The sequence below is a fragment of the Mesoplodon mirus genome, assembly GCF_964341445.2.
Source record: "Mesoplodon mirus genome assembly, chromosome: 9".
Taxonomy (NCBI): Eukaryota; Metazoa; Chordata; class Mammalia; order Artiodactyla; family Ziphiidae; genus Mesoplodon; species Mesoplodon mirus.
This window is the reverse complement of record NC_138985.1, coordinates 22,050,034-22,075,198: the sequence shown is the minus strand read 5'-3', so window position 1 is coordinate 22,075,198 and position 25,165 is coordinate 22,050,034. Positions and strand designations below refer to the sequence as shown.

Here is a 25,165-nt window from a genome sequence, read left to right as displayed (position 1 = left end):
CTACTGAGTCGAGCATTAAAATATTCATGAAAAGAATATCTTCAAAGAGGTTAATAATTATAAATGCTGTGCTCAATGTATGAATATACAGAACTCCAAGGAAAACTGTTCTGAGGTCTAGGAGGTGCTAGACTTTCAAGCTAAACAACGCCGTTAGGAAAGTCAAGTGGGACAGTGGATGCAGAGCCAAGACTGTTCCTCTTGCTGGTTAGTAATTACGGCTTCCCCTGCCTCCTTCCAAGTCTTTCCATTTCAGGAAAAGGCACCACCTCCGCTGCCAGACACTGGGGGTCACCCGAGACTATTCCTGTCAGGTCTCCATTCATTCAGTCAGCAGGTACCAACTTCTGCTCGTCCTGAGTATTTTATGAAACCATCCCTTCCCCCCTCCTCCTTAGTTGGGCGCGTTTCTTCTCCCTGGACCGCAGCATGGCTCTTTCCTGGATCCACTTCCTGGCACGGAGGGCGGTGCGGTCTCCTCACTGAGCTCCTTTCCTTTGTTCCTGACCTATCCGTCTCTCGCCTTTAACTCCACGCCCTACCCTGCCACCATAGTGACCTCAGACACACCTGTTACTTTCTCTGCTTAAAATGTTACTGCCTATAGTGTGTGTCCACTGCTACGGTGCTCCTCCCTGACATGGCGCGCACATCTGAGCCCCACCACTGAATGTCTTCCACTTTAGACTCCAGCGTTAACGCGCTCTGTGCTTTTCGTTCAACTGGCGGTTTACGACTCATTTTCTGAGGCTCGTTTCAGGTGGCCTCTCCAGCTTCCTGGATCCTCACGTGGGGCTGAGAGACCCTCATCCTCTCATAGCGCCCTGAACGTATTACAGCATTTATCATACTTTACCAAATTGCTTTATATGTGTATTTGAATCCTTCACTAAATGATAAGTTCCAAGAGCACAAGAACCATGTCTAAGTATTTTTGTGGCATCCTACGCCTTCATACAGGCCCTGGAACACAGTTGTTGGTCAAGGAATTGACCTGAAAGGAGCTGCTATATGATAGGCAGATTATATAAGTGGAATATATAATTCAATTTAAATGCATTTGGGTTATGACAAAAAATGTATATGATAAAAAACTAGAAAGCTGCTTAAAATATGAACTTAACTTAAAATCTTCAATCTGTTATGTTTGGGGATAAATTTCTTATTCCAGGTGGTTATTTGCTGAGAAGAGTTAATTGTTACTTATTTATATTCTGTATCATTCATAGAAGGATTTAAGATCCTAGGGAAATAAATCAAGATGGTATGAGCTCAAATTCAAAAAAAGATCTTTTGGAAACAGCTATGTAAATATATTTACTTCCTCCCTATAAAACATTCAATAATGATAACTTATGAACTTGGTAATTTCATCAACGGGCTTTTTCTTTTTTGTCCCTATGAACTGTGACCTTTAAAATATATATATTGAAGACCTTCATCAGAGCAGCAAAATCTTAAAAAAAGGCTTAAAAAATGCCTATGTTTATAAAAATAACCATTTTAATTAAAGATGCTCCCTGCCAGAATATACCAGAAAAAGTTTTTTTTTTAATTATTTTAAATGCAACCAAAATTTTCACAATGCTTTAAAAGAGTTAAAGTTGAAGCGGCAAGAAAAATCAATTTAATTTAGAGGATGGAATAGAATAGGCAGCATGCCAGGAAATTATAACTGGCAGTGATTTCACTCATGCCTTTTCATCACTTAGTGTTTGACTCCACAAGATCACTGTTCGGTCACTGCTGAAGCATTAAAATACTGGTTGAATTGAATAGGGAAGCACGCAAACAAAATAACATATGGTAGTACCAAAATACTGACCTCGAACATTTTCACAGTGGGCTCTGGTCCTTCCTACTCAAAGTATGGTTGTGGGCTGACAGCGTTGCCATCACCTGGGACCTTGTGAGAAATGCAGACTCTCAGGCTCCACTACCGATCTACTCAACCGGAATCTGCATTTTTAACAAGATCCTCTGATGATATATAGGCATATTAAAGCTTGAGAAGCACTGTTTTTGGTGACCCTGAAATTCTCCCACGCAAAGCTCTGGCCTGAAAATAGAGAACCTTCTTGGCTGAAGCCTACCCCTAAGGATAAACTAAGGATTAATTTCATAGCTGCCTTCTGTGTGTATCTGAAGCAAAAGAATTAAACACTTAGTTTAGTTCCAATAGCAAAATTATCATTTTATACACACACATAAAGTTGTATCTTTCCACTAATAATTATTTGGTCTCATTCTGGTGGGAGATCATTAGAGATCATAGTCTCATGTCCTTTATTTCACAGAATCATTATCATTCTAGATAAATGAAATCTGAGATTACTTGGAAGCCCATCAAAATTTCACAAGTTCCTTTTAGTCACTTATTCTACTATTTAATACTACCAGGAAGATTTTCCATTCATAAACGAAATTCCTAAATTTTCTATCTTAATCCCATTTCTTATTCTTCCATTATGAGAGAGAACCACCAGCAACCCTTTCTTTAGAGCTCCTAGTTTTGCAGACTTGGTGATAACTCTAGAGGACGTGGATCAAAGTGGACAAAACTTGTATTATGTGGCCTTAAAATAAAATCTCCAAAGTCACACAATATAATCTGTGATCCTGGAGGACATAACATTAACATAAATGGTATTAGAAACAAAAGAGCTTTTAAAAATAATTTCAGGGTATAATATGACCCAGCATAGAAGACACTGTATAAAGCAGTACTTTCCTCTTTATAAAAATGGCCTTTTTCAAAAGACCTCAAGAGTGGGTCTTGATTAATGCGCTCTTCTCTAGGGCATCAATCTGAAAACTATTAAGGTGTTGAGTTTGACCGAAAAAAGAATCGAGCTAAGTTACCAAAGTTGACTCAGGTTTCACATGGGGAACATGGCAGCAGGGGCTCTTTCCCAAAGGACCATATAGCAGTGAATAAGCAGAATCCATGATGAAGGAAGCACAGCATTTAGGTCAGGGTGAAGGGCAAAGGCTGAACAGTATGGTCACTCTAGAAATACACTCCAAACCAAAGACTAGAGATTTCAAAATCTTTACAAAGAAAAAAAATCCCTCTACCTTTAAAGCCAAGTAAAACTTTCCTTTAAAAATATGTATAATATGAAAGTCATACATTAAAATAATGACTATTACTGACAGGTGAAAGAGGCATTCCCCCATGGGCCCTGCACATCCCTACGTGCTCCTGTTGAGTGGGCGAAGAATGCAAAGTCTTAACCTCTCTTCACCTGGGCCACTTCTCAGGGCTGTGTTTGCAGCAAGGAACCTTGAGGGATGAGAAGCCTTCCACCGACAAACAGGCGCTCACTCCTTGCTATGACAGGAGTGACCTCCCCAGCTCCTAGAACACAACCCACTTCCTGTGCAGACATCTGCAGTGGGGCCTTTACATCGCCCTGGGTGATGTTAGCTTGTAAAGAGGGTGAAATATCCAAGATCCTGCACCGTTCTCCACACAGACACTGAAAAAAAAAAAAAACTTTGCTACTATTGAGATTTTATCTTACCGGATCCAGGTTCTTAAACAGCAGGATGTCTTTGCAAGCTTCTTGCAATCGATTTCTTTGATCGTCAGTTTTTGGATGTATAATCTAAAAGGACACCAAGTTAACAGTTAGTCTCCTCACCTTGCTCATAAGGGATAAAATTTCCTAGCAGGATATTAGAAGGAAGAACGGTTAGTGCTGAGGTTCACTTTAGTGACTAGACATTAACTACCAGCCTGCTAAATAGGGGCAAGTCATACAGTTTGTCTCAGGGAGGTGGTGTACATTCATCAATACACTACTTGAAAGTTTTTCAAAGGAGTGTTTCCCCCAGGTTAGCAAGTTCATTCTGTGAGGGTCTGCATTGGCTAATCACTAAAGACATCAAGGCTCCAGCCAGCAGGAACATACAAAAGGACAACATGTTGTCACAGCTATGTTGAAAATCTACAGAGTGCCTTTATTCTGCTTAATACTCTTTAATACTGTTTCATACTCTTTACCATTGAATTTAATACTCTTTCAGGATGTATCTCTTTCCTTCAGAACTTGATAAAGTCTCTAGAAGTGAGTAAATTCTTACCTGTATATTGCATTAGATGTTAAATACATTTTTAGGCACAACGTATATAAAATAACTATGCCCACGGAGATTGATTTTCCACAGGGAGCAAGCAATCACGCACTGGCACACCAGGGAGACTATGGATCTGAGGGAGAATGACTCCAACAGTCCCGGTGCGTTCATCCGAGAACGAGGTCAAAGAAAACCAGTGTACTATTCGCACAGAAACTTTTATTCCCGAGGGTAAAGGCCAACAGGACGCCTTCTGTAAGTGCGGCCGGCCAACCCTCCTGAGTCCCTTCCGACCAGCAGAAGGCTCATGGACTTAGCCCCGAAGGCCCATTCTTCTGCGAACTGTGTAACTATAAGATGAGTCTGCGAGACAAGAGATGGTCTTAAAAGCAGAAGACATCGAGTTGGTCTCCTGGAGACCCATACGCCACCTTTTCCGATGCTAACGTTCACACACAGAGTGACTGGAAGAGATGCTGAAGAGCAGGAGCCCCACCATCACAGCAACCAGGACCGGGCAGCGGTGAGCTCTGTGCCCATGAATACATCAAAACTCGCAACGGGAAATTAAAATCGGCATTTCAAAGCCATCTCAGATGGCTAAAAACCAGAGGCCCAAGAACAACTGAGGAAATGTACGTATATGTGTACTATTTATGTGTGTACTGCTTATATACTATACACACACAAAAAAGCAGTATACACAGTATACTGCTACATACTATTAGTCAGTGAGAGAGGACGTTGCTGCAGCTTTTCCTCTGAGGGTAAGGGATATGCAAACTTTTGTTTCCTATCTAATCAATATTCACCTCAACCTAGATTCTGCGATGGCACGTGGACCCAGAAAAAGCAGATCCTCCTGCCTAAGAACTCACTGCTATACAAAAAACTTTAAAAATTTGGATATGAACTAAATCATGCCAACCAAAATTCACACGTGCCTACTTCAAATAAGGAAGGCTAACACAATAAAACAAAAAGTTATTTCTCACTTCACAAAAGCCATCTGGAACTTCGAACTGAAGCAATCATAAACGTTTGCCTGCTGAGCAGCTCTATCCTCAGAGAGAAAAGGTTGGGGATAATGTGTCGCCGATGTTGAAATGACTTCCTAGGCCCAAGATGGAGCCACCTCTGCCCGGGGTGCCACGTCAGCAAACCAAAGCTTAGATAACTCTCGTGTCCCTATAAATGCCCCGCTTTGCCAGAAACACAGTATATCCAGTCAGCCAATCCCCAAAAGCCAAGCCAAATCTGGGCTCTATGCTTACTTCCTTGTTCCTTACTCTTTATCCTATAAAAGCTTCCTACCCTCCACCCCATTCTGCAGCTCTCTGGACCCTTGGGAATGGAGACTGCCCACTTCGTGCAGTGTTAAATAATGTTTGTATCACTTAAACTGTCTTTTAAAATCATTTTTAACACCAGCTTGTACCTGCTTTACCCTTGTCATCAATTTAAGTCTTTCTCTCCTGACCCATTCACTTTGTATTAACACCTCACACAAAACCCCACCTTTTGCTTTGCGACCACCTAGAGGGGTGGGATAGGGAGGGTGGGAGGGAGACGCAAGAGGGAGGGGATGTGGGGATATATGTATACGTATAGCTGATTCACTTTGTTATACCACAGAAACTAACACACAATTGTAAAGCAATTATACTCCAATAAAGATGTAAAAAATATATACATATATATAATGGAAAAGAATCTGAAAAAGTTATACATATAATTGAATCACTTTGCTGTACACCTGAAACGTTGCAAATCAATATACGTCAATAAAAAAAATTTTTTTTTTTTTTGTTTTTAGTCTCCCTCCCACCCTCCCTATCCCACCCCTCCAGGCGGTCACAAAGCACCGAGCTGATCTCCCTGTGCTATGCGGCTGCTTCCCACTAGCTATCTACCTTACGTTTGGTAGTGTATATGTGTCCATGCCGCTCTTTCACTTTGTCACAGCTTACCCTTCCCCCTCCCCATATCCTCAAGTCCATTCTCTAGTAGGTCTGTGTCTTTATTCCTGTCAATAAAAAAAATTTTTAAACCCACCTTTTCCCTCTTCTTTCTCTCTCCAGCTACTTCTCTTCTTATGAATTCTTATGTCCCAATCTTGCTTCTCCGTCCTGCCACCCCTACTACTGTCTACCGCTCTCCTCTCTGTTTCCCTTTTTCCTTTCTTCCGTCTCCCTGCCATCACTCCTCAGTGCCCAGAGTCCGTTATCTATCATAGCCTCCACCCCCGGCCATGAAAATCCTGCTCTGCGTCCTGGAAAGCAAAGAGTCAGAAATCGGGTGAATCTTTGAAGCTCTGGCTCCCCTGCCCTATACCAACTGCTCAGAAGACGCTCTCCTACTTCTACAGACTCATTTCCTTCTGTTGGGTTTGGTGTGATCCGACATACAAGATCTGCATCTGGATAACTAAGGCCTCGGCAATGTGCCCGAATGTGATTTTTATTATACTAGAGGCCACTTTGTTTTTTATTAAAATTTATTTCTGATTTCAGGATAAAAATCTTATTGGTTAAACAAATACTGATGTAGCACTTACTATGTGCCAAGCACTGTTTTAAGGGCTTTAAAATTTTTTTAAGGGCTTTATTACTAGCTTTATCCTAGTAAGAGACCCCATGAAGCAGGTGAATGCTAAGTGAAATGAGTCAGACAGAGAAAGACAAATACTGTGTGATCTCTCAAGAGAAAAAAAGTAAGAAAATTAACTGGCCCAGGTAACTTCTTCCATGTCACACAGTTCAGAAGCTGTAGAGCTGGGATTCACCCCGGCTGTAGGCTGGCCACAGAGTTCATATTAGAAACCAGGGTCAGCAGACTATGGCCTGAAGGCCAAATTTCTTTTTGCATGACCCCTATGCTAAGAATGATTTTACATTTTTTAATGATTGGAGGAAAAATCAAAAGAATGTTTCCTGACACATGAAAATTATATGAAATTCAAATTCAAATGTCCAGAAATAAAGTTTTCATGGGTCACAGCCACAGCCGTTCATTTATGTGTTGTCTATGTCTGTTTTCCTGCTATAACAGCAGAGCTGAATAGTTGTGACAGAAACAGCATGGCCCCCGGAGCCTAAAGTATTTACTCTCTGAAAATAGTAAAATTCCCCCCAAAAAAAACTTTACAGGAAAAGTCTGTCAACTCCTGCCATAACCTCTGTTGTCTTTCAATTAAAAAAAAATTAGAAAAACAATAAGTAACACTGACTTACATGTTTTCTTTAAAGGAAACACCGTGCATCTATTTTGTTAAGCAAGGGAAGTCTGTACAAGATATTTTCATACCTGTCCAATCTATTCTCATACCTGTCCAATCTATTCTCCACATAGAGCTGAAAGTAATCTTTTAAAACTTTAAATCAGAACACGGCATTCTCCAGATTAAAACCTCAATGGAGTCCATCACATTCACAGAGAATTAATCCCCACTCCTCCACCCTCACCTCAGCCACTCAGCCTCAGCCACACCTGCCTTTATTAAGAGCCTCCGACTCCTCCCACTCTGATGGGCTTGGGTCAACCCAAAATGCACTCCTGGGCTTTCGGCAAGACACTCTCCACGTACATCCTCTGGTCTCACTTCAAGGAGCCCTTCTCCAACTATTCCATTTCATTAGGGACGCTGTTGATCTGGGGGGTTTGGTTTGGTTTTAATTCCTACACCCTGTTACACTGTCCTTTTAGCACTTCATATTTTGTGACTGTTAATCTACTAGCTTGTGGTCGGCTTCTGCTATTAAGACTCTAAGCTCCAAGATGGCAAGAACTCCATCGTGCTCCCCACTGTATACCCAGCACCCGGCCAGATATGCAGAAGGCACTCCCAAAACACTTCAGGGAATAACAGAAGAAAGAAATGCTCCACTCTTCAATTTACCAGCTCTTCTCTGCCAGTTTCTACATGCTAGATGTATATAGCCCTTACATTTTCATTTGTTAAAGGTATTCCAACCAAAATCTAATTTGTTGTTTTCCAAAATCAGTCTTAAGTGTTTGAATTTTCTTTGAATACATATCAAAGAATAAATATCTATTTATACTACTCTGAGATTTTGGGATTTGATAATATAAATAGGGTCTCTGAAATAAGACTAAATGTCCAAATGAAATGTTAGTTTATCAAAATACACTTCATGTTTTCCTTACAGACATTTTCCAGTATCGGTTTAGAGCCAATTAAAATTTGAAATCTGTAATAATCATTTCCAAGGGCTATGGTACATGTGCCTTAATAGTATCTAAGACAAAAAATATTAAAATATTTTAGTATTTATAAAATGTTTAATATTTTATTTTAAAATATTTTAATATGTAAAAAAAATTAGTTTTTAGTAGAGAAGAGTCAACTTAATGGAGAACCCAAGACACTTCATTATAATGATTAATATATCATTAATAAATTAATTTTAAAAATTAAAGTAACATTGAAGGGTGTTACAGGGACAACTCAGGGTGAATGCCCAACCCACAAAGATGCCTCCTTCTCTAGGAACTGCCCTCATTTATTTTTTTAAACATTTTTTTAAAATTTAAGCATTAAAAAAAAATGTAAGTATGGTTAATTTACAATGTTATGTTAGTTTCGGGTATACAACAAAGCGATTCAGTTATATATACATATATATATTCGTTTTCAGATTCTTTTCCATTATAGGTTATTACAGGATATTGAATATAGTTCCCTGTGCTATACAGTAGGTTCTTGTTGGTTATCTATTTTATATATAGATAGTAGTGTGTATATGTTAATCCCAAACTCCTAATTTATCTCCACCCCACCCCCTGTTCTTCCCATTTGGTAACCCTAAGTTTGCTTCTATGTCTGTGAGTCTATTTCTGTTTTGTAAGTAAGTTCATTTACATCATTTTTTTAGATTCCACATATAAGTGATATCATATGATACTTGTCTCTCTCTGTCTGACTTACTTCACTTAATAGAATAATCTCTAGGTCCATCCATGTTGCTGCAAATGCCATTATTTCATTCTTTTTTATGGCTGAGTAATATTCCCTTGTATATATGTACCACATCTTCTTTATCCATTCCTTTGTCAGTGGACATTTAGGTGGCTTCCACGTCTTGGCTGTCGTAAATAGTGCTGCTATGAACATAAGGGTGCATGTGTCTTTTTGAATTAAGAGTTTTCTCTGGGTATATGCCCAAGAGTGGGCTTGCAGGATGCCCTCATTTATAAGTGGGGTCCCCCAGCCAAAATCAAGTCTGTGAGAAACTCTCCACAGGGAAGCTGGGATTTTGAACTGAGAGAGACACAATAAGAGTGATGGGCAGCTGAGTCCCTTTCAATGTCGATACTCTTAGGTGCTGCACGAATGCTGTGGAAAGACCCCAGAGGGGGCTGGCTCCTGCCTGCTAGCCACAGCCTAGGGTTTATTTTAACACTTTCAGGAATTCTACAAGATTTCCAAGCATATGTCCAATAATCCCCCAATGTTTTCTTTTGTATTTTATCTAAATGTAATTGTTTCTTTCCCACAGCCAAATGAATTTTAACTGGTATAGCCTCCTCAACAAGACTGTTAGAAATTAGTTGGAATGATCCAGCCAAACCACTTTACCAATCACGTGGACCAAATGGTAGCTAACAGTTTTCGAGTCTATGAGATACTATATATTGTTTTCAAACTGTATTTTTAAATGTTCTTTTCAATTTAGATTTTTACTAAGCTAAACCAGCTCATCAAACATCTCAATTACCAAGTTTTATCATATACATTTATACACAAAGAACGTTGTCTTCAAAGTCACCCACTAGTGTTTCTGCAAGATACATAAATAAAGTGTAGGAGAGGGGACGGTTTTTCAGACGACATGGAGGGGTAACAGCAACATTACACATTAGAGACGATAACTTGATCCTAAGGCAACATAATTTTCAGACTGGAATTTATGGACCTGATCAAAATATGTAAGTTATGGTACTGAGAAATGAACACTGCAAGTCTGGTGCTGCGAATCCCCATGGGGACAGGAGTGAAATGGGATTTTCTCCAAAATCTTCTGTGTCATTTAAAGCCCCTGATCTTTCTACCACTGGATTTTATTTATATTTCAGGGAGCTTAATGATGTAATGACTTACGGATCCAGTATCTGCTTTTCTATATTAAAACTCAATCTTACTTTAGTATTTTTCAGAGCTACAGAAACAGATTTTTATTTTTATTTAAGGCCAAATAGAAGAAAAGAAACTTTTGCGAAGTATGTACTCAAAAAAAAAAAAAAAAGTACATGATTACTTTCCATTTCCAGGCTCAGTAATCTCCTATTGAGTTTACTTTCTACTAAATAAATAATAGGAGAATGGAGCTAAAGGACACAGCTTAAAAACTGTTTCAAACCAAACTGGACAAAGTCTTGCAAAAACATTAAGACCTCCAAGAAATCAGCTTCTGAGCAAACTATCAGACTCATAGATTTTAAAACACAATAACTGCTGTACTGACATTTTAGATGTAATTTTACTGTGATTTTTTGTTGTTGTTTCAGAGTAAGCTTCTGTTGTGATAAAACAGTAGGAGCAGAAGGCTTTTCCCAGTGTTTTTCTTTCCTATAAATACTTACTTGTCTAAGAAAAATAACATTATCACTTTGGGAAAGATAGCTAAAAACATTTTTCATCACAGACTATATTTTTGCAAGAGAAATAAAACTACAACTTCAGTGAGCTTTTATGTTCATCTTTCCTCTTATCCAAAGAGAGAGACGCTTTGGATCGAAGTAATTATACAGAACATGAAGAAGAAGTAAACTATCAGAGATAAGACTAGGAAAAGAAACAGTCAAAATAATTCCATTATGCCTCCTGTTAACCTATATGCCTGTTAACATCTTTTCTATTATTATTTTCTTTATCCAAGAAAAGTATAATTTAAAATTAACGCATTCAGTAAATTACATACCCTGGACTCAGCATCATCTTCTTCTTCATCCGGATTATAAGCTTCTGCACATACTATAAAAATAAAAATGGACATTTTAAAGACTCCTTCACCAAGAAACATGCTACAATAAATATATCTTTAAAAATTAGTGAACAAAAAGAGTGCTGTGGTGTAAAAAACCATTCATTCACCTCATCCAGGGCAAGCAGTCTACCCCCCAAAGCCAGTTTGCTATTGCAATTTATAAGGAATTTACTAAAATATAAAGCTGCACTTTAAGACACTGATAACTGCTTCCTTTCTCTTATTCAGAGAAACATAGCTAACCTCTTTCCAAGCTATAGAAATGCATAAGATCAAAAAATTACCTGAAAGAACACACACACACACACACAAAGTCTAAGTCTGCTTTGAAATGATCAATTTAATCAAGCAGTTATGAGTAACTTTCATAAATTATCCATAACTCAATCTTCCAGGAACAAATACTATTAATATTTTGCATATTCCTTTCCAGTCTTTATTCTGAGCTGAGTTCATACCGCATCCACCATTTTAAAACCTGCTTTTTCATTTAACACTTAAGAATTCTGTATGCCATTAGAAACATTTTGTAAATATTGTTTTAAGGATTGCTAATTATTTACCATAAGCTATAATTTACCACACCCCTAATGCTAGACATGAAGCTGGCTTCTGTTAAAACAACCTTGCAATAAACATCTTCATGCATAAATATTTGTCTACATTTCAGATTATGCTGTGGAATTATTCCCAAATGTTATTTTGGGGGCTAAAAGGTATGACAACTTTTAAGGCATATTTATCCCCATGTTTCTTCCCAATGGGATTATACCCATCCAGTGTCCTATAAGAAATGTGTAAGGAGACTCCTCTAAATGGTACCGCAGACTTAGATATTAATGCTCAAAATCTCTGCCAATTTAAATGAAAAAAAGATCTAAATTTTTAAGTATTACTGAATTTGAACAATGCTCAAATGATTGTAAGCTGACTGTATTTCCTCTTTTGTCCCTACGTCTGAGGCATTTATTTTTGTATTTGGTTTTCTTTTTGACTTATACCAGTTTCTCAATACCACTTTGTCATATTTCTTATAATCATTTTATCCAGTTTGCTTTTTTATTTTTTTGGCCATGCCATGTGCCTTTCAAGATCTTAGGTCAGCGACCAAGGATTGATCCAGGGCCATGGCAGTGAAAGCGCAGAGTCCTAACCACTGGACCACCAGGGAATTCCCTCCAGTTTACTCTTTAACTATAATTACCAAGATTTTTTTCGTCTTTTTTTTTTTTTTTTGCCAATTATGCATGCTGTTTGTTTTTAATGTATGACATCAGGGAAGAAAATTCCTCAATATGATTTAAACCCAATGTTAAACATCACAAAAGTACCACTGTTTTTGAGTTTGGTATTTGTGAATCTTCTTTATTTGCAAATCTACAGATCTGTAACTTCTCTTCTTTCAGTTTGTAAAGGTAGACCTTTTTACATTTACCCTTTAATCCATGTGGACTTGATTCTGGCATGGATGTAGAAATTTAAAGAGCAGAGGACAGGTGAAAGGCTGACAAATGTCTTTCCAGAGGCCTCAGGATGGTCTCAGGAGTATTGTCATCTTTAGCTCAACGACTGTCATTACTATTACCAAACCTGCAGTAGCTTTTTTTCTCCAGGCATTGCTCTATACACCTAAGCCAGTGAGTGCTTCTTAACCAGGGCCTATTCTGCCCCCCAGCATGACATTTAGGCAATGTCTGGAGACATTTTGGTTGTCACAGTTGTGGGGAGTTAAGAGAAAGCTGCTGGGGGAGGCTAGGGATGCTGCTAGACACCCCACCCTGCACAGTACAGCTCCCTCTCCCCCTCTCTCCAAGAAAGAATGACCTGGTCCAAAATGTCAATAGTGCTGAAGCTGAGAAACCCTGACCTGGTGTATATTTTCCCCTTCAATCTCGCAACAACCCTAAGATAGGTATCATATTACCACCTGCCAGATGAAAGAACAGGGCACAGTTACGTATCTTGGCCAACATCACACAACATCGTACATCATCTTGTAGCACCACAGGACTTGACCCTAGGGCTGTCTGGCTGACTCCAAAGGCCTTGTTCTTTTCTTTTTTTAATGTTTTAGAAGCGGCTTTATTGAGATATAATTCATATGCCATACAATTCACCCATGAAAAGCACGCATTGAATGCTTTTTGGTATACTACATTATTAACTTTTAAAAACTGTGGTAGAATATATATAACACAAAATTTGCCATTTTAAAGTATACAATTCAGTGGCATTAAGTACATGCACAATGTTGTATAACCACCACCACTATTTATATCCAAAACTTTTTCATTACCCTAAGCAAAAACTCTGAAACCATAAGGCAACAACTCCCCGTTTCTCCTGTCCCCCGCCCCTGGTAACCTCTCATCTTCTTTCAGACTCTATGAATTTGCCTATTCTAGGTACCTCACGTAAGTGGAATCATATAATATTTGTCCTTTGTGGCTGGCTTATTTCATTTCGCATGATGGCTTCCAGGTTCATCCATGTTGTAGCAGGTGTTAGAACCTCATTCCTTTTTATGCAAAGGCCTTGTCCTTAACCACTGTTCTGTGGTTGACGGCTTTGGTGAATTCACCAGCTCAAGGCCTGGACATCAGCATTCCGCCTCAGAAACCTAACAGAAGGGGACCTTCTTCCCGGGACAGGCTCCCATTAAAGAACCTCACTGACGCATATCACCAGAATGGCAGCTTGGTAACTAACTTCCCGAATCAGTATGGAGTCAGCGTGACCAGCCAGCTCTCTCCCTGCAGGAAGACCACAGGAGAAGCCAAATCACAATTAAAAGGTTCCTTGGTGAGAAGGAGATGGGAGGAAGAGAGAGTTTGTCAAATAAATTGACTATTTAATACATCAGTCTGGGACAGCCCAAGGTATCCACACACAATACACATGGTCCTGCTCGTGTGGCCCAGACTCTGAACTGTGTTGCTGCAACTTTCCTAAAAGCAGGAGAGCATCTACCTCTAAAGCTTGGCTCCGTAACTTTCTGTTTCCATGTTTGACGGACTGATACATAATTTGCAGGGCTCAGTGTAAAATGAAAATATACGCCCATGTTCAAAAGTTAAGATTTTTAAGAGAGCAAGAGCAGAACGCTAAACCAAATTAGAGGCCCTTGTGAGGGTGGGGTCCGTGAAGTCCACCACTGCCATAGGATCTATATGTTCAGTGAGGTGATGGCGTCGATAAGACACTATGTTCTTTAAGGTAACCTGTTATATACAGCCTTGACCCATTAGTGTGGATCTTAAGTTTTAATTCACAGAATGAAATCTTAATCCTCTAATTTCTAAGTTTCAAGCCCCTAAATGCTGACTAAAAACCATCACTAGTAAGAACCTATTTTCTTTCTAAATAACTTATCAATTGCCCCAGTATTATTTATTACTTAACACCCTTCGGATTTGTGATACCTGCCTGATCACATGTTTGTTTGTTTATTTCTGGGCTATCCATTTCATTGAACCATTTATTGTGCCAATATCACAAGGTTTAGTTCTTGGCACTGATGTGCAATTGTTTCACTATATTAAAATTCACCCACTGCCACCTCCTACACCCAAATCAAAATACAGCACCTGCGGTTTTGTGCACAGCCATGGTGGCTCACACCTCCTTATCTTCACTGACACAGTCTCCTCCTCCTCTCCAAGCCATCCCTTCTCTCCAGCCCCAACTAAAAAGTCACATTAAGAGTCACGTGTTGACCTCTCGCCTACACAGGGCTAACTCAGGATACCCCACTGCTGTGCTCCCTTTGCACTGTCCCTAGAGTGTGGGCACAGCTCATTACCATCACCTACCACACTTCACTCTACCAAAGACATTACTACCTGTTGCTCCTTCAGGCTGGAACTGCAGCCCTTCAGGGACCCACTGTGTGCTTTGTTCATTTCTATATTTCCCTGGCACTGACCTGGCACAGTGCCTGGATCAATGCATTTTTTTGAATGAATGACTGATTGATGAACAAACAAGCTTGACAGTCCTTGAAGGCAAACGCAATGTCTCTTTTAAATATCTCCCAATAGTCTACCTGTATTATACACTCTCAAACACACATAGAATAAATGAATGAATGAATAAAAAGTTGTTCTTTTTTGTTAAAATATCCTACACCATTTGTCCAAAAAAATGGGGACAGAGAGGTTGAGTGAAAATGAGGACCTTTTGTCTTGTTCACCAAGGGGCCAAGCACAGAGATTAGGAGTTCAGTAAATATCTATACCAGGAATGAATGGATGAAAGACTATGTCTGGATGGACCCTCAAACCAAAGCCTCCAGATAACCTGAACTGCCTCGAATTTTTTTCTGAATTGTACCCCCTCCCTCCTGGGCAATCTGAAATTGAGCTGAAGCTATATATTCTATTCTTTGTTTGGCAATTACACAGCAATGAAGAGCAGAGTCTTTTTCTTTATGTGAGCCCTACGCTGAGTCTCTCCTGTCACCTTGTGCATATATGTATTTCGATAATACATTAGTCATCTAGAATGCTCCAAGAATTTAAGTAGTTTCCCACATTGCAGGCAGTGTGATGTGTACCGCTGTAGCCACACAGCTGTCAGGGTTTGCAGGACAGAACAGGGAAATGACAACTATACTGGGTCTGCATCTTCTGGGGCTTGGCCCTCAATCTCTTTATGCACTGCGTGTGAGCATGCGCACGCACACACACAGTGTGACAGACAAGGGACAAGGGTTTCTTTTTCCTTCTGGTGCCAAATACATGTTGTCCTTTCCAACACCATTTCTCCAACTCTCTGACACCAGCCGAACGTTCAACAATTCAATTCAATTCTGACACTATCTACCCGCAGTGAGCATCAGATCCCATAAGTTAAAGGGCTCAGTCCCACAAGAGTGCCCCCACTTCAGACACCGATCACAATTCCCAAGCTACCCATACTTCTGACCGACCAGCTGTAAACTGGGGGTTCCCACGACGCCCTCCTCAGGTTTCATAATTCACTAGAATGACTCACAGAACTCAGGAAGTGCTTTCCTTACTCTTACCAGTTTATTATAAAGGATACAACTCAAGTACAGCCAAATGGATGAGATGCACAGAGCAAGATATATAGTGGGAGGGGGTCAATGCCCTTTCTGGGGGTGCCACTCTCCCAGCTCTTTGATGTGCTCCCCAATCTGCAAGCTCTCTGCACGCTGTCCTTTAGAGGTTTCGATGGAGGTTTTATTACATGGGCACCAAGTGTTAAATCACTGGCCTTTGGTGATTAAACCCGTCTCCACTCTCTCTCCCCTTCTCCGAGGTTGGGCTGAAAGTTCCAAGCTTCCAGTCAAAGTTTGGTCTTTCTGGGACCAGCCCCCATTCTGAAGTTATCCAGGAGCCCCTGAGCCAAGAATCACTGGTTAGCACACCAAAGAAACTCAGATCTCCAGGGTTTTGGAGGCTCTGTGCCAGGCGCCGGGACAAAGACCAAGTAGCCCTCTTATTATACAGCACAAGGGATTACACCAACTCCCAGGGTTTTTTACCAAGTGCCCACTGTACTTTGTCAGGAATGTATAAAAGTCAGTACAGTCAAAACAACTGTGACCTGGACAAGTTTACATAACCCTGTGCGCTCTGACAAAGCTAACAAAGAATAAAGGAAGCAGACCAAGCCCCATGAGTCACTGGGCCTCAGAACCTGGCATGGAGCCTTGCACACAGTATACCCTCAATAAATATTTGCTGAAGGAATCAAAAGCAAATGCGGCCTGTACAGAAAGACTTCATGGTTTAGAGGCCTAAAACCTAGGGAAAAGTGGACTTCTACAAAATATATGAAATTTACTTTCCCAATGTTCTCAGTACACTAAGATTCCAGCATACTTATTTAAATGATAATCAGATAAAAATAAAGCTATTATAAAAGCACAGGTGTATTAGACAACAGAGTTCTGATTCAATATGGTTAAACTTAACTTATTGAAGTGGAAATGTCCTCCTACAAAGGGAAAAAAATGTACCTTTTACAAATACTAGTTTAAGGCATGCATTTTCAAACAAGAAGATTAGCTGGAGGAAGGGGGGAAAAAAACAACCACCCTTTTTTTTCAATGTAAAACACAGATATACATACAATTCTTAACCAGATATATAGTATATCTGTTGTATTAAAGTCTCATGGCGGGTGTGGCAGTTAGGGAGAAAAAGTCTAAAAAGACTTGGGGTAGATGCAATGACAAAAATAAGATTGAGCAACACTGGTATACAGGTACACTAGTTATAAGTAAGTAAAGGGAAGAGGCACAATGACAAGCCATAGACGTTCCCCCTCCCCCCTTCACTCACATTTTTGCCCAGGTAACTTGGTACCTATCCGCTGTGACATCCTTAGAGTGTAATTCACAAAGCAAAGGCATTTGGAAAATATGTCAAAATACAGAAGTTCACATTTAGATCCCAAATCACATTCAAGCGAAAGGACCCACAGGAAATCTGATTTATTCGTTCAAAAAAATAGTTTTTGAAATGTGGGAGGTGATGCAAAAAGAACAATGCAAAGTACCTATATTATCACTCTGTATTCTACTATGGAAGTTGTTACATCTATGTATTTTATATCACTTTATTTTTTTCAATCTTTATTGAAATATAGTTGATTTGTAATATTGTGTTAGTTTCAGGTATACAGCAAAGTGATTCAGTTATACATACATGTATCTTTTTTTTTTTTTTTTTTTTTTTTTTGCGGTACGCGGGCCTCTCACTGTTGTGGCCTCTCCCGTTGCGGAGCACAGGCTCCGGACGCGCAGGCCCAGCGGCCATGGCTCACGGGCCCAGCTGCTCCGCGGCATATGGGATCCTCCCGGACCGGGGCACGAACCCGTATCCCCTGCATCGGCAGGCGGACTCTCAACCACTGTGCCACCAGGGAGGCCCCATACATGTATCTTTTTTTAGATTCTTTTCCATTATAGTTATTATAAGATATTGAGTATAGTTCCCTGTGCTATCAGTAGGTACTTGTTGATAAAGATTATATAGAACTATGCACCATGTATAAACCATTTGTTCTCTAGGCCATCACAGACTAGAAAACAAGAAAATAGAAATAGAATAACCACAATAACATTAGTGCCACGATGGAGGTGTGTACAAAGTAGGTAGGAGCACAGAAGAGAAAGGGGTGACCTGCTGCTCAGAGAACAAGGCTTTACAGAAAAACAGACTCCCTAAATAGTTAATGAAGAATGGGAAGAAGTTTCCTGAGAAAAGAGGAGATCGTTTTGTTCACTGCTGTATTTCTAGCACTTGGAAGAGTGAATGGGACACAGTAAATGTTAACAAAAATGGCTGAAGAGATGAGTAGTTATTTTAATATCTCTTCATTGCCCCTTAGACCTATGGAAACTGCATCTGTCAGGGTAGACAGGCTCAGGCTACAGTGACAAGCATCCCCAAATCGTTGTGATACAACGACAGAAGTTTACATCTTGCCTACACTGTACGTCCATCTCAGGACAGTGGGCACTCTGTTCCACGTGTTCTGTACAGAGGGATGCAGGCTGCCAGAGCTGCCACCATGTAGAATGTCACCAGTCCCCAAGACAGTGGCTCCTGATGGGGCTCAAGACACAGCACCCCAAAACATGGTACCCCAAAACACGGCACACTGGCGTACTACCTTAGGCTGAAGGAGTGTGAGAAAATGTCAGAAGCAGGAAGGTCACTCTGACCTTCACCCCGCTCCCCTGCCTTTCTTCCCTGAAAGTAGCAGAGAAACCTCCCATGTGAAAGATACCTTCTCCCTGTACCAGGAGGAAGGGAGACATTCTTATCACCAGGGCAGAGAACGCTGTATAAACAAACCTTGTTACTCCTTCACCATTTAACTATCCACAGCCCAAATCCTTTGTCTTGTCAATTCTTCACAAATTTACTGTTTTTTTGTCTAAAAGGTGTAAAAGCCTCCTGCTCTGGTCACTTCTTTGGGCCTTCATTTTCTCGTGAGGGCTCCCGTGCATATGTAAAACTTCAATAAAATTTGTACGCTTTTCTTCTCTTAATCTTGTCAGTTTGATTCTTAAGCCCAGCCAGAGACCCCAAGAGGGTTCTGGAGAATTTTTCCTCCTCTCTGCTCCCAAAGCTTCAGCGTGGAAGTGATGCATGTCACCTCGGCCAAGAAGGAATGCACATCACATTTCATAGGACAAGTGACATGATCTTTCCTAATGTCACGGAGACATGGAAGTGTGATCTTACCATGTGCCCAGAGGAGAGAACACCGTCTGATGGCCCTAAACCCAAGGATTCCTCTCCCTCCTTCTCTCTCTATTAGGGGCTTAGAAGGGGAGGGAGAGAGAGAGAGTAGTGAAATCAACCTTTCAGTTTACTTACAAACAGTGAAAAAAAACTTAACTTTAAAATCTACAGAGTAAGGGTGGTGCAGTGGTTAAGAACCCGCTTGCCAATGCAGGGGACACGGGTTCAAGCCCTGGTTCGGGAAGATCCCACATGCCGCAGGGCAACTAAACCCGTGTGCCACAACTACTGAGCCTGTGCTCTAGAGCCCGTGAGCCACAACTACTGAGCCTGCGAGCCACAACTACTGAAGGCTGTGCGCCTAGAGCCCTTGCTCTGCAACAAGAGAGGCCATCGCAATGAGAAGCTCGCGCACCGCAACGAAGAGTAGCACCCGTTCGCCACAACTAGAGGAAGCCCGCGTGCAGCAACAAAGACCCAACTCAGCCATAAATCAATCAATCAATCAATCAATCAATCTACAGAGTGAGCCTCATAAACTCTGAGCAGGATCATTACCATTTCCTTAAAACTGCCATTCAAATATTAATTTACTATTCAGTTATTCAATATATAACTTAACATTTTACCATCTCCTGCATCAAAACATTAAAAGTCATTATAGGGGCTTCCCTGGTGGCGCAGGGGTTAAGAACCCACCTGCCAACGCAGGGGACATGGGTTCGATCCCTGGTCTGGGAAGATCCCACATGCCGCGGAGCAACTGAGCCCGTGCGCCACAACTACTGAGCCTGTGCTCTAGAGCCCGCGAGCCACCACTACTGAAGCCCACGCGCCTAGAGCCCGTGCTCTGCAATGAGAGAAGCTACCTCAATGAGAAGCCTGAGTACCACAACGAAGAGTAGCCCCCACTCGCTGCAACTAGAGGAAGCCCACGCACAGCAATGAAGACCCAATGCAGCCAAAAATAAAATAAATAAATTTTTAAAAACTCATTATAATCTACTATGTTACTGCCTATATTTCAGCTATAATACAAAAAGAGCAATATAAACACATCCTGAACCTATCTTGCAGAAATGTTAGCAGGCTTCATCAAATAGTACTTAAGTGAATATTTAATTCCCAAATCAGTTATGTTCATGTCAGAAAAATTTTAAAGATTTTAGCAAAGATACTTAACTGTATAATCCTGTCTTGGTGAAATGAAAGAAATACAGCTTCCGCTTAATCTAGTTGGTTTTACCTCTCCCCAAGGTTATCAATGGGGCTTTAAGAATCAGCCCCTCAAAACCACCTTCTGGTTCTCTATAAAATTTTTTTAAAATTTTATATTGGAATATAGTTGATTTACAATGTTGTGTTAGTTTCAGGTGTACAGCTAAGTGATTTAGTTATATTTATCAAGAACCATTCATACCTCACAAGTAAACCACCATGTTCAGGACACTACTGGATCAGTGTCACTAAGATACATAAATGAGCAGCAACAGAGAGCTTCAAACAAATGAGAATTTGCCCATCACTTGCTATTTTCCTATTATTAAAGCTACAGAAACCAAAACATTCTTTAATCTGTTTTTTAAAAAACATGTAGGAAGCGACCTAAATGTCCATCGATAGACAAATGGATAAAGAAGATGTGGTGGATATATAAATATATATATACATACATTTATATATACACAATGAAATATTACACAGCAATAAAAAAATGGAATGTTGCCATTTGTTACAACATGGAAGGATCTAGAGAGTATTATGCTAAGTGAGATAAGCCATGCAGATAAAGACAAATACTGCATGACTTGACTTACATGCAGAATCTAAGAAGCAAAACAACCAAACCAAGCCAAAACAAAAACAGACTAATAGACACAGAGAACAAAACAAGGGATTGCCAGAAGGGAGGCGTTAGGGTGGATGAAGTAAGTGAAGGGGATTAAGAGGTACAAACCTCCAGTTTATAATAAATAAGTCACAGGGATGTAATATACAGCATAAGGAATATGGTCAATAGTACTGTAAGAACTTTGTATGCAGACAGATAATTACTAGACTTATCCTGGTGATCATTTCATAATGTATATAAACATCAAATCATTATGTAGTAAACCTGACACTAACATAATATTGTATATAAACTGTATTTTTTTAAGTGTTAATTTTTCTTCAAAAATGCCTCCCAAGGAAAAACAAAGGACTAACTATGTCACAACCCATATACACATGGCAAGTAAATTTTTATTCTAGACTTGGGTTCCAAAGCAATGAAAAACTTTAGTTATGAAGTACGTGGACTCAATCACGAATCTATCCCCAATCCACTTTATTTCCACCACATGTTCAACCCGTATACATTGTCTATAAAATATCCATCACCTCTTTTTTTTTTTTTTTTTTTGCGGTACGAGGGCCTCTCACTGTTGTGGCCTCTCCTGTTGTGGAGCACAGGCTCCAGACGCGCAGGCTCAGCGGCCATGGCTCACGGGCCCAGCCGCTCTGCGGCATGTGGGATCCTCCCGGACCAGGGCACGAACCCGTGTCCTCTGCATCGGCAGGCGGACTCTCCACCACTGCGCCACCAGGGAAGCCCCGTCACCTCTTTTAATAATTAACTCGTTTATAAGGAGTATGGCACAATTAAGAGGACAAAGCATTCAACAGGTTTATAAAGAGAAGCATGTCAATCAACATGAAGTGTTTCTGTGAGGAGGAATCCAGAATAGGATAGGCTCAAATACTCTACAGAATACCACTGTTCATAGGCTATGAGTAGCCTGCAGGATGCAGAGAATGGAGGAAACACCATATGTGCTCTCACTCCCTCTCACATGGAACAATGGTCCCCCTGTAGCTACGGACATTCCTTCCATCAGTAAGGATTTAAGAAAATTAACAATGTGAAGATCCAAGAAAGGTCAAGTGCGTGTAATCAAAGGACCCAATTTCTGGGTATTTTCCAGATCATATATTCCAAACAAATGTTCTTTAAGTAAAAGTATAAAAACTTACAAGTGACCAAGAGTAAGACAAATAGATACAATAAAAGAGCCTTAAGAATAATTCTGAGAACATATTTTGATAACCATTAATACTTCAAAGCCCTTGTATGTGCTTGCTACTAGTCACTACAATTCCTCAAAGATATTCTCCAGAACTATTAAGTAGCAGACAGTAAGTGGATCTCTTTGTACTGGAGGACAGTGGTGTAATAGAAATTATATTTATGCTTTGCTGAAAATGGTCTAAAGAAGACTTATGAGCATTATATTTGATGAATAGTGTGGGTTTTCAGAAATTAATAGCCAAGGAGAAATCAAAAAAGATTTCTAATTCTTTGATTAGAAGGCCAGCAAACAGTTTCCTAAGACTTTGTGCAAATGCTCTATTGTTCAGATAATGTGATCACCTCTTGGCACTGGTCTGAGACCTTGAATCACATTAAAGTAATATGAATACAAGTTCTAGCTGATAATGAATGATATATTTATCAAAATAGAATTTTGTCCTTCAGACAAAGCAGAGCTACTTAAAGCTTGAAAATAATTTTGTTTACTGTTTTTGAGACTAACACTGCCTAACGTGTGCCTATGAGAGGATTACAGGAACAGAAAAACTACAGATTCTTCTAATTTATTAATAAACTTTCAGAACCAGTATCATTTGTCAAGATGATTCTTGGATGTGATATTTGGACTTAAATATAGCCAGAGTTACAGGAAAATAGTTTAGTCAATTCCCAGCTTCCAGATTTAGTAATAAAACTAAATGTAAGCATTACAGGAATATCTTTCAGTTAGGTCTCTCTATGTGATTATCAGAAGTCTAATAAGAATTTCGATGCTATTTTAGAAAAATATCATCTAACCATAACAGGACAATGCATACTAACATCCAAACGCTTATAATATATATTATATATATATATATACAAGTAAAAGCAAGTCAGTCTAGCTTATTCATTATTTAAAGTCAAAAGAAATTAATCCTAATAAACAGCTTAGTAGGATTTTCTTCTCTGAGCAAAGAAAAAAATCCATTTCTAATTTTTTAAAGGAAAACTTCAAAAAAAAGTCAAGATTTGTGAGGCAATAAATGATAATGAATTTAAAAGAATTTTTAATTTAAAAGATGATATAAATATAAGATAGGAGATACAGAAATAAAATAGCAATTAAGCATTTAAAATCTAATAAATTAGCAAAATGACGTGATTTTACCAAAATTTCATTTTGGAGAGGGTGCACAGATTAGAGTGAACTTTTTCATACGCTGCTGTGAAACTCTAAGCAGGGGGTGGGGTGGAGATGGAGGGGGTCAGTCTGAAAATAGTTATTAAAAGCCTTGAAAATGTTTGTGCTCAATTCAGCAAGCGCTCTGCAAGTAATCTAATCTGAAGACATCCTGACAGCTGAAAACAGAAGAAATGTAAATTCCCAACAATAAACAAATGAATTATGATAGATATCCATACATACTACTGATATACTCTACATCCATTTAAAGATTGTGTTTTACAAAAATATCTAATAACATAGGAAGATGTTCACCAAATTTGAATTAGGTTGGTTTTTTTGTTTGTTTGTTTGTTTAAAAAAACAGGTTTCAAGACATGACCTGAGCCCACAGATAGTATACAAGAAGTCTGCAGAGGAGATACCAGAGTTCATATGGTGGTTTTTCTTCTTCAAGGTGTGATTGTGATGATTCTAATTTTCCTGTCTGTGCCTTCCTAGGTTTTCCTCTTTTTCAATGTGCTGTGTTTATAATCAGAAGTAAAGGGTTTTTTTTCCAAAAAGAGATGACTGTAAAACTCTTTGAGGGCTTCTCTGGTGGCGCAGTGGTTGAGAGTCCGCCTGCCGATGCAGGGGACACGGGTTCGTGCCCCGGTCCGGGAAGATCCCACATGCCGCGGAGCGGCTGGGCCCGTGAGCCATGGCCGCTGAGCCTGCGCGTCCGGAGCCTGTGCTCCGCAACGGGAGAGGCCACAACAGTGAGAGGCCCGCGTACCGCAGAATAAAAAAAAAACTCTTTGAAACATTCATATCTCAAACATAAAAGGGGTTCTTAAAAACATAATAAATGTTATCTTGCTAAAAATCAGTCTTTCTTTTAAATGCATCTAATCCTTTTTCAAAATTACTTTTATAATTTAATACTTCCTAAAAACATATAGCTTCTTCAATTGGCAGAATCAAGGTACAAAAACTTATTAGAAAGTAGTTAGGAAAAAAAATCACATTAAGGATATTATTGTAAAACTGAACTCTTTCTAATAGAACTTTTCACATAAAATAAAAATACTGACTTGATGTCTACCCTAATCTTCTAATAATATGGCTTCCTCTACACCTTGAATACTAGAAAACCATCTTCAGGTGTTCAGAACAGCGGAGTGGGGAGTACGGCAACTCCTCACCCCAAAAGCAGAGATAAAACAAAATACAATATTCACGAAAAAAGTACAACAAAAACATTTTAGGACTCTGGAAATCAACTGAAGGCATACAAATTGAAAAGCATTTATTCATGAAAAACTACTGAACCTCAAGTTAGAACAGCGGGACTGTAAAAACACTCCTGCGTTCTTCCTTTACTCCCAGCTACAACCACATTCACAACGCTTCTGACACCACACGTGAGAGAGAGCTGATTCCCACACTGACCAATCCTTCTTCAATAGCCGATGTCCACAATTCCATTCAGTCTGGAGTCAGCCTCAGATCCCACAAGTCAAGGGTTTAGTTCCACAAGACCCCCCCCCCACTTGAGATGCCAATCACAAGTAGTAGGTCCCCAGGTTACCCACAACTTCTGTCCAACGTGGCTATATATTTTAGGTCTCCA

General features: G+C 39.7%; 1 protein-coding gene across 2 annotated transcripts in view; it reads right to left on the bottom strand.

Annotated features, from left to right (window-relative positions):
* Positions 1-25,165, bottom strand: part of PRKAR2B (protein kinase cAMP-dependent type II regulatory subunit beta) — a 114,137-nt gene that overhangs the window by 31,578 nt on the left and 57,394 nt on the right. For both annotated transcript variants that reach the window (XM_082632991.1, XM_082632992.1), the window contains exons 3-4: positions 11,025-11,077; positions 3,528-3,611 (exon numbers count right to left, since the gene is read on the bottom strand). In XM_082632991.1, the coding sequence (XP_082489117.1) occupies positions 3,528-3,611; positions 11,025-11,077 (137 nt within the window). The remainder of the gene's footprint in view (positions 1-3,527; positions 3,612-11,024; positions 11,078-25,165) is intronic.